The 10,647-nt window shown below is 47.3% G+C and overlaps 3 protein-coding genes across 3 annotated transcripts; 1 reads left to right on the top strand and 2 right to left on the bottom strand.

Moving 5' to 3' along the window:
* Window positions 1-2,394: 2,394 nt before the first annotated feature.
* BBA_10140 (uncharacterized protein) lies at window positions 2,395-2,852 on the bottom strand (the record flags this gene model as incomplete). Its single annotated transcript, XM_008605237.1, has 2 exons — window positions 2,395-2,484; window positions 2,559-2,852. The coding sequence occupies 2 exons, from the start codon at window positions 2,850-2,852 to the stop codon at window positions 2,395-2,397; spliced, it is 384 nt and encodes a 127-aa protein (XP_008603459.1).
* A 1,321-nt stretch (window positions 2,853-4,173) lies between these two features.
* On the top strand, window positions 4,174-5,761 carry BBA_10141 (uncharacterized protein; the record flags this gene model as incomplete). Its single annotated transcript, XM_008605238.1, has 3 exons — window positions 4,174-4,984; window positions 5,102-5,590; window positions 5,724-5,761. 3 exons carry the CDS (start codon window positions 4,174-4,176, stop codon window positions 5,759-5,761), a joined length of 1,338 nt encoding a protein of 445 aa, XP_008603460.1.
* Window positions 5,762-7,107: 1,346 nt separating this feature from the next.
* BBA_10142 (small s protein) lies at window positions 7,108-9,933 on the bottom strand (the record flags this gene model as incomplete). The annotated part of the gene is made up of 2 exons (XM_008605239.1): window positions 7,108-9,448; window positions 9,500-9,933. The coding sequence occupies 2 exons, from the start codon at window positions 9,931-9,933 to the stop codon at window positions 7,108-7,110; spliced, it is 2,775 nt and encodes a 924-aa protein (XP_008603461.1).
* Between the last annotated feature and the right edge of the window lie 714 nt (window positions 9,934-10,647).

Below are 10,647 nucleotides of genomic sequence, written 5' to 3' on the forward strand. Positions count from 1 at the left end.
GTTAAAGGTAATATTATTATATAAAGCTTAATAAAGTTAAAAAAAGTAATAAGATTAGCCTTAGCTTTAGAATTATATAATATAATCTAAAAAATAGATCTTAAATATATTATTAATTTAATAATTAAAATAATTATAGATTAAATAAAGCTACTAGAGATCTTAATAATTATATATATAAACTCTTTTTTTCTCTATAAATACTTAGTTAAGCTAAGAATAACTAAAGAAAAGAGATTTATAATAAATATTATAGTATTATAATAATTATATAAAAGATATAAGCTATATAAAGTCTATTAGATTAATAGTAATAATAATCTAGTTAATATAATAATAAAGGGATTACTAAATTAATCTTTAAATAACCTTATTAAGAGGAATAAGCTAAATATTTACGTAAAAGGCTAGGTTAAATATAAAAAGATAGAAGATTAATCCCTAGATCTCTTTCTCTTTTAGAGTATTATTTTTTATTAAATTAGCTAAATTAAGCTAATTTAGAGAGACTAGTAATAAATACCCTAAGCTAGAATAGAATAATAAGGCTTTAATATTAGTATTATTAAAGAATTCTATTTTTATTATATTTTTAATATTTTTAACCTAATTTAGTATACCTAGATTAATATATTATTTATAAGCTAATTTAATATACCTTTTAGCCTAAATAACTATTTATTTAGTATTATTTAAGATATTTTATACTTATAATACTAAATAGGTAGAACTTTATATAGATTTAATCCTAATAGGTTAGTAAGGAAGTAAAAAGAAAAAGAAGCTAATAATATTTATTTATTTATAAATTTTTAATATTTTAATAAGCTTAATTAAGCTATAAAAAAAAGAAGCTACTAGTATTATACTTATTAAGATACTAAATTCTTATTAGCTAGAAGCTAGTAAAGACTTACTTTTATTTATATAATAGTACTTATATATAGCCTCTATATATACTAACTTATAGGAAGAATAAGTAATTAATAATATGAATTTAGACTAATAACCTTACGATAATTATTGTTGTTTAACCAACACTGACAATTTTGTAGTGCTCCCGTATATTTTAGCGACCAGTCAAGAGTGTGGGTTATATCAACTGCTTCCGAATGGGTTTCAATTCTTTTAGCAAGGCTGAAACTTGTTCGGAAGCTAGCTATAAAAAGAATTCTCGCTGGTATACCGAAATTGCTGCGCGATATAGTAGAAAGTGGGGGATTTGAGTGGACTCGGAAGAGCGAGGATGTGGAGAAGCGATTGATAAGGGGCATGACGAAGTGGCGCATGATTTCTGCTATCTCGGTCTTCTTATGCCCTTGTACAAATCGTGGAGCTCTACTTCGTAAACAGTCGAGCAAAAACGATAAGACAGATCAGCATTGCTGGTCCCTTGTTCACCAAGAGAATCCTCATATCTCAGCCCATCGGCATCGGCATGTCTTGACTCGGTCGTATTGCTCGTTTCCGACGGGTCACTCGCTGAGGCTGCCCACGCCAAACGCAACCTTGCAGGCTAGCAATGTCCTAACTGTCGGTTCATCAACGATAATTATCGTAAGGTTATTGGTCTTGATTCGTGTTGTTGATTGATTGTTATCCTACAACTCAGTTGTGTGTGGAGGCCATACACAAGAGCTATCATACAGATTGAAAGTGGGCTTTCCTGACTCCCAGCCAATGAGAATTCAGTGGCTCGATCGGCACAACAATAACCTGTTGGCTGCTGGCTTATCATTAAGGAAAGCCTGCAGTTCCTGGAGGCCTCAGATAAGAAACTATCGGATTCCGATGAACTGTATGCCTCGCTGCAAGAGTCTTGTATAGCAGACTTGATGATTTTGTCATTTTTAAATATAGTCACATTGTGCTGACAAGTTTTTTCATTAGGCGTTTGAGTAGCGGCGATGGATGTGTGAACACTTGTAGCTGCGGACATGGTGAAACCGAATGACGACTTCTATGGGTTCTTGTCTGCTTGGCACTAGAGACGATCACTTGCTGTGTGATAGGACCGTCCGGAGTGGCGGGGTCGGGTAAGAGCAGGAGGGCACTTAATGCGTCCGCGCGTCCGCGCGCATGCCCCTAGATATCTCTCCTTTTCATCTTAGTCTTCTCGCAATATAATGGCATTTTTTTTTATAAGTTGATCTCATCTGGCCCCGTGAAATCATGCATAAAAGTAGGTTGGGTGTCTAAAAAGGGATAACGCATGTGGTATTTTCTAAATCTCATGTTGTATTATTCGGACCTCCTAAAAGCTTGTCCTGCTCTCCTAAACTTATCAATACTGCTTTAAATACTTCCGGAACACAGCTGCCCTCTAGGCAGTAGTGTGACGACAAATTTGCCACCCAGGCAGAACGCTTACGCATCGAGCCAAAAGAGGCAGCGCTACTTCGACATTGATAGCGAACCGGCAAATGCTTCTGTCGCGGACAGGTCACGGTCACTGCCACTGCTACTGCACTGCACTTCTGTCGTCTAAGTCAAGGCGAACATTAGTCAACTAATAATTCAAAAATAAGCCCCTCGTGCGGCCGGAAAGAAAAACTTACCGTCTCTTCCTTGCACCACAGGCGTTTATAGCCGCCGACACATCCTAATCCGTAATCGTTGTAGCAGTCCTCCCCTAGGGCTGGATACTTAGCATAGAGGGACCCTATGCTCATTCTCCGTGTCCAGTAGCTGAGTTGTCTGCCTTCCTCGTCCCAGTCGCCAATCCAGCTGTTGGTTGTGCCGCATTCTGTGGATGTGCCGAACCATTCGCATTCTGCGTTGCCAATTTTGCAATTGGCCGATGCCATTTGCATCATGGCGGCACCAGCGACGATTGCGGTGTATACATGCATCTTGTAAAAAATGCAGGTTGAAAGATGGGTGAATAAATAGAAGAGGGCGGCAAGAGAGAAAGTGTAACTCCGGGAGTGATAAATCATTCGAGTTCAGAACTCTTTGTTCTGGCCACAAGACAGCAGGGCAGGTCTGCCGTCTTTACGTTGAAAGTCGGACACAACAGGCATACGAAAGGTATAGCTATGGAATAGTAGCCAGGCATAATTATTAATCTCTCTTTTGGTTCCGCGGAGTCGCGGAGTTCCAGAAGTCATAATATTCTATGCTATGCTTAATTTCACGACTCGATAACACAAAAGCGGACCAACAGAAGAGTGAGCCCATCAGGAAGTGATTAGCTTTATTGAGCCTAGGCGTGAGACGGCACATGCAGTTTAATGCTTTATGCCGTGATCTTGAGTTTTTTGAGTACTGCCGACTCGCGACTCAGGATACATCGAAGAACCCACAGGGCTGGCCACGCCGGGCCACGCCAGGCCACAAAGTATTGTCTACACCCCTATATAGATAATAGAGGCCGTACAGCTAGTAGAGAAGCCATACAGCCAGTATAGTCAGTATAGAAGCCGAACAGCAGCCGCACAGCCAGTACAGCCAGTACAGCCAGTACAGCCGCCAGCACCCTAAGTCACCATTTTTGATTTAAGTACTAGGGACTCAGAAAAAGGCATAAAAAGGCAAGGATAGAGCTCTTTTTGTCTATACGAGACGCTCCGATCAAAAAAGGTACTTCATTAACCGGGGGCAAGCTATGGCTGATCAGGGGGTTTGAGTAAGTAAGTTGAAGTTTTGTAATTTTATGAAGAATTATAACAGAATCCACTCTAGTCGCGAGTCGCGAGTACTCAAAAAAACTCAAGATCATGGCATTAATCAACGGAGAAGCGCGTAAGGCAAATAAAGAGCAAAAAGACTCGAACTTCCCGTAATAATAATAACATTATTACTAAAGAGCAAGATAGAGCTAGTATAATGGTCAGATAATAGAAGAATGTAAATGTTAATGTGAGCTTTCTAGAAATTATTAGAGTTTAATCTTACATATTGCGATTCATGCATAGTCTGCGGCGCGGCTAGACTAGCATGGCATGCTCGTATCTGAACTCCTGAAATCACATGAGTTCTGCTGTGCCACTCTTGTTCGTGCGAGCTTCGGCTTTGTAGATGTAGGCAAGTAGGATACAGACCGCGCGATTCCGCTCGATCACTATAAATAAGTCTCCAGCATCCCAAATGCCAGAGAATGATACCCGACTACCCACCAACCGCACAAGTCAATCAGGAATCAGAAAGTCCAGAAAAAGTGCCATCATAGACATGTATGTTCAGCTTTTCGCAGCTTTCTTTGCCCTCAACGTCCTTGCCGCGCCACAGGCGGCAGGCGAGCCGTCATCCTCCCCGGACAGCGACCTGGTGACCATCGATGGCGTTCAGGTTGATAGCGCTATCCTGTCGTCGCCCATGCTTGACATCTTCCTCGACGAATTCTTGCTCAATTCGACTCGGCCACAGCAGCCCGAGCAGCCCGAGCCGCCCGAGCCGCCCGAGCAGTCCGAGCTGCCAGAGCAACAGCGGGTCCGTCGCGAGGAACCCCCTTTGACCACCGCCAAAGATGCTTCCATGATGGAAACCTCGACTACAAACAGAAAGGGTGTCTTTTACCGCGGCGATACGCGGCCCCCTGACGTCATCTTCAAGGAAGGGTTCCAGCCCAAGGGCACTGACACAGTTTTAGACCACCACTTCCGATATAGTGGCGAGTCGGGCTTTGTTTCCGTTAGCCGCTCGCGGAATGTGGCAAGGAGCTATACTACAGGTCATTTCAGCTTTTCGCCTAAAGGGGGTTACGTCTATGTTATTGCGCATAACAACGTTCCTGATGGCTACTGGCTACCAGGCATTTACCGTAAAGACGGGAACGTCAAGATGAAGAATGAGTTTGTAGTAAAGGGCAAAATTCCCCCTACCAGTATCTCACACGTCTATATAATCGACGATAAAAAGCCTACCGGCCGATGGAAAAGGGTTAATAATCCAAACTACGAGTTCCAGTCGTCCTCTTCCTGCTTTGGCAGACGGCGGGGAGTCTGCGACCCCGCGAAGCGTGTCCGCAATACATTATCGCTAGGTACAGTGTTTTTTTTTCTTGTTCTTTTCCTGCTGAGAATATCCAACCCTTTCGTTCTCCTCCTATTCCTCACAAAAAAAAAGTCAAGATACCTGCCGACTAACAGCCAGACAATAGGCGTCAAGGGCGGCAAAGTCGGCAAAGTCGGCAAAGGGTTGCGGATCGGCGCAAGGACGGGGGGCGCTGTGGCATTTACCGTGCTCGCCCCTTACGCTCACAAACTTCTCAACATGGTCAAGGAATGGGACCACCCGATCGGGAACGCGGTCAGTTGGATCGACGGCGCCATCTCCACCGTGCAGGAGAGAATCGGCGGCCCGCAAGTGCCTGAGATCGACGGCAACGAGCTCAAGCTGGGCCTCATCTGCTCGATTCGTGGCAAGCAGAGGTTCAAGAACAGTGTCGATTACGCCTGCGATCGGTGGCGGGGAGATGCTCCGGATGAGCAGCCGCCGCCGCACCCGGGCCGCAACATGAGGGCAAGGAGTATCAATCTTGTTCTCGACACCTGCGAGAAGTTGGACGATTCCGAGGACAGCACTGAATTGGTAGAAGACGCAATGGAGGACTGCATAGACCTTATTAACATGGTGGAAGACCTTGCATGTGAGTGACGTTATGGGGTGGCTCGCTTAGCTGCGGGTAGGGATGGTGGTTGCGGCAGTAGGTCTCGGCCAAGTACAGTGTACCATTTAGACCAGTTTCTAGTCTGCTTAAAGAAATGCAAAAGAAGTTACAGACGAAAACAATACGGTCGAACCACAAGGCCGGTGGTAACTAGCCGCCCGTTACCAGCAAGGTTGCAAACCACTCAACTCAATTAATATCACGTCGGATTACATAATACATCAATCCATCTCACTAACCCGTGGATTGTATTGTATTGTAATGTATTGTATTCTTTTACGCCTGATCTAAATCAATCAAAGAGATATGGAGTCACCTTGAGCGGCCCATATCGTTTACTAAAATAGAAGGAGGAAGTTCTTGTAATTGACGAGTTCTCTTTACTTATTATAAGTGAGTTACGACAATATTTGCGGGGGTGGGGGGTGGGGGGTGGGGTGTTGGTCTGTTCCAGCGTTGCAACGAAACTTTTGGAGTCTGCCTCGTTTCGCATGTATTTGGCGGACCTGTCTTGGAATACGAGTTACCTTTACCCGTTCTCATCAGCAGAAGTCTCGGGTCTTGCTCTGACCGGCATCACCGAGGGGAGACATCTGTAGCACACCGATTGCCGTCGGCATAGAGCAGGGAAGTGGTGTTATATATACTTGATAACTGCTATTAAATGCAAGTCATTGACACTTTAGAGGCCTGACCGTCGACTGGTGGATATACCCAGCCAGCGCATGCGATGCGTGACATGCTTGACCCTACGCCGCGCCACCCCAAGAACACTCTACAATATACACAGCCTTGTTCCTAGACGGACCGCTGTTGCTCCTGCGGTCCTCTACGCAACGAACTCCAGGAATGAAATGGCTTCTACGCTGAGGAATAGTCGCACTGCTTGCGTGACAAAAGGGTAGATTGGCAGCTGATTATAAACAGGCCTAGTCGTTCGCAACTGTGGAGGAGGGAGGAACCTAAATCTTGTTTTAGTAAAGACGATGGCTCTTCATGCCCCTTAACTGCCACTTTAAGTTTATACCTCTTGTCTTTGGCTGCACATGCCATTAGTCTAGAATCAGGCACCAGAACAACAGCCGAAGCCCCATCGGCATAAGCTGAACGGGGCAACTTGAAACTGCGGCCACGTAATCTAGATATCAATTACGGTGGGCCGCTTTTTCAAGCAATTAATCTTTTACGATCAGCGATTTTGATAGTTATCAGATAACAGTAGATAAATGATAGACCACACCCTATAAGCTCTATCACGGCAGAAGTATTACAATCACACTGTATATTTACTCGTGGCGGTAGTTATAGGCGTGGTTGTTGATAGGCGTGGTCGTCGTAGACGAGGGGGAAGGCGAACTCTCCTGAAATTCCTTCCCTAATGCCCTAACAGGAATACCCCTAAAAAGGGGCTTAGTGGCGGCTTTTTACTAGTGTTAATGTAGGAGGAGAGTTAGGGCTCCCGGGTGTCTGCCCGGCATTCATGTCTAAAATAGCGTCTACGTTGTCGACAAAAACTTGAAACGCAGCCAGTCTGGCGCAGTCCAGTCCGACCAAAACCTCAGCCGCCGTTCCTGCACAATGGCCTCAAGATAAGCCCTATCTTCAGGTTGAAACACTTCCTGCAAAATCTCCAAGACGTCCTTATATACAAGGTACCTGATGCCCTTTGCTCTGCCGACCGCCGGCCTCGGCTCCGTGCGGCCCACGGCGCAGCGCACCCTCGTATCCGCTCCGTGGCGCAACAGGCTCGCCATGACCGCAGCGTGTGCCTCGCGCGCAGCCTGCGACAGAGGACTCCCGCTTTGCTGACGCAACTTGTACAGCCCGTACAAGTAGCCGTACCAGATGGATTTCGCACCATTGCCGCCCATGTCTGCCGGCCTGGCCCCGGCGTGGTCGAGTAGCAGCGAAACCATCCTGGGCAATGGCTGCCCGTCCTGGAAATGTCCTTCTGGCCACAGCGCGCACTCGAGCAGCGGCACGCCGTGCCTGGGCAAGCCCTGCGGGAGCTTCGCTTCCACGTAGAGATACAAGTTTCTACGGACCATGACGCCGAGAAACGACTCACCGCTAATAACAAAATCACGTGTGCCAACCTGCTGGGCAATCACACGCTCCAGTTCATCAAGTAACTCGAGTTGCGGCTTTCCGGTGCGCTGTTCCAGCACGCCCACATAATGACACATGGTTTCCAGCAGTTCCCAGTGCTCCTTGCGGGGACCGTCGTTAGACCAAAAACCATCATCCGAGGCCGCTGCGCCCTTGACCTGGCTGAGAAGTCCATGACAGGTAAACTCGACCGGGTCAAATGGCTTCTGCAACCGGCCATGTAAGCGTCTTTGCGTATCTTCAAGGGTAAGAAAGTCGCGGACTGTTCTGTGAAGGAAATCAAGCTGGTGACGCACCATGCTCTGCGTCGTGGTCGGATACCCTTTCCCTTTCCTAATCTTGATGAGGTCCGGGCAGCGCACGCTGATGCGTAACTCTGCGGTTTTGGAAGCCGAGATGCACTCTTCCACGGTCCACGGCCGTACCTCAGACGTCAGGGCATCGTGTGCGTCGTCGCCGATGAACGAGTAGACAATGACAAACAATGGCTCGACGGCTTGCAACGCAACAGCCAGGATTTGCGCTGCCTGTTCCTGATATATGACCTCGACTGAATTCAGCATTCGCTCAAACAAGTCGTTGAGGGTCTTGGGCGTCTCATTCAACCGGCGACGCAGCTCAACGAGTCGGTCCTCATTGGAAAGACCTCGTAGCAAGCTCTCGACAACAAGAAACACCCAGATAAAGACGCCGCGTGAGTCCTCAACCATTTCCTCGACCAGAGCCTGAAGCTCGGCACGTTTGGAGTTCAATTCAGTGAATACGTGGCTTCTCTCGAATTTATCCCGAATGTATAGTCGAATGTCGCCGCTGTTTTCCTCATTCACGTACAACTTGCGATTAGCGAGTCCGCCAAAGGCATTTTCGAATGCGCGCCAGGGCCGGCTTGAAATGCAGAGCTTCACATCAGGCAGGCTTGACAGCACGTCCATGATGCCAATAATTTCTGCAACGTGTCCCGGAACATGGTTGCCGTGATCAGCCTCAATTTCCCCTCGATACTCGTCAAGGCCGTCAATGAAGAAGCAGAAACGTGTCGACGGGAGTTGCAGGCGCAGGCGCTGAAACGTGCTCATCAGCTCGTCCCTCTCCCACGGATAAGACGCGTTTGACTCCCATCGCAACGGACAAGCCGCGGCGATGGAAGACGGACATTGGCGAAGAATCTCAAAAAGCAGCGACCGCAGCAGGCCCTCTTGCGACTTTTGCAATGCCGTGCCCGAGAACCAAAAGAAGAACCTGGCCATGACCAGCTCCTTGTCCCCGGCCCATTTCCTGAGTGCCTCTTGCGTGGTTCTGTGGCTACTGAGATGCTTCATGAGTGTCGATTTCCCGGACCCGGGGTCTCCTGAGACCCAGTACACGCCGTCATCTCTCTCAAGCCATTCTTGAAAGTGCAAGTGCGGCGCAAACGCCCACTGAAACGTGTTGGTGTGCGCAGTTGGAATTTCCTCACGCCGGTGCAACATCCCATCGAAACGCAGGCTTTGAATGATGGCCTGCTCGCGCTTGATATCCGCCGCCTGCTCGACCCAGTACAATAACTTTTCGCCCATTTCTCTGGTATCGCGTTCCGAGGAGGACTTTGCTAGAAGCGGCTGTAGGGATTCAGAAGCGGCGATGATCTCGCTCTTGAGCTTCGCGAGCTCCTCCGCGCGGCTCATTTCCAATTTTCGGTTCTGGTCCATCAGACTCGTCATAGCCATGCCCAGACTGGTCTGTTTGCGGCTATCATTGTGTCAGTGGTACAAAACATGGCCAATTCTTTGCGAAATGTACCTGATATGAATGATTAGCTGCTTAAATAGCGATTTTTGCAGTTCGTTGAGCTCCTTGAGCTTCTTCTCGGCCGCTGGTATCTTCCAAGAACTCGCTATGACACTGGTTGTCGCCCGTAAGACACTGGACCGATCCTTGGCCGCCTTATTTTTAATGTCTTCCTGCAGCTCGAGACTCAATTGCTGACAGCGCTGGCCGATGTCGCGGATGCTCTTTTCCGTCCCAGTCATGGTCCCCTGGAAGGACTGCAAGCCAGCAGTGATGGATTCAGCCATGTCGTGGAGCTCCGTGGCGGACGACAGCATCGCATCGTTTTTCTGGGAGAGGCCTGTCACTGAGGAGCGAATCTCTGCGACTTGCTTGTACACGGACCGGGCCGAGGCGAGAAACTGTAAGATGTTGCCCGCCAGCGACACAGCGATAAACGGGTCCATGCTGGACGTGGCCCGCCAGTTGGGGCACGATCGGTCGCATCAGACCGTTAGCCACCACAAAACAACATCATGGATTAAGTCGCTTTACATTAAGCGTCGGCCAACAACGCAGCGATTCAAGCCGTATCTGAAGAGGCACTTGCACTCCCAAAGGTAAGCCTGCCTGGGATGGCGTACTGTCTTCGAGGGCACTCGTAGTTCTGTTTACTGTGCATGATGGCGAGTCCAGAGCGGGGAAGCGAGATGGAAACTAGGTAGACACGTGCACCGTGCTGCGCCCCTTACCATCAGGCTCCGACTTGACCATCACGAGTGTAAAAGAGAACGTTATATTATAGTGAAAGCAATAATAATCTATAAGTCGAAATTGTGGTAGATTGTCGTAAAAGAATCGAAATGTATTAGTAGAGTTCTTTGTTGCAAATTCACGCTGGACTCTATATGCTTGCCTACGCAGGTGCTCTGTGGGCTGGCCCCTTCAATAATTTTTGTATTCCTTGACCCCCATGTTGTTCTCCGTTTCTCTCGCAGTTGTCTGAGTATTCTGGCTATTTTGTTTTCGCTGAGCTTTGCACACATAGAGTTGCTAAGGCAGCATCGAAAGGCGGCATGAAAAGTAGTGGGCAGAGGTAGCCTGCAAAGAGCTGGCTGTAACGATGGCTTAATCCTAATCCACAGTTAGTCTGTTTCTTAGGTAGTGAGTTAGGTTAGATA

This window comes from Beauveria bassiana (assembly GCF_000280675.1).
Source record: "Beauveria bassiana ARSEF 2860 unplaced genomic scaffold BBA_S00092, whole genome shotgun sequence".
Classification (NCBI taxonomy): domain Eukaryota; kingdom Fungi; phylum Ascomycota; class Sordariomycetes; order Hypocreales; family Cordycipitaceae; genus Beauveria; species Beauveria bassiana.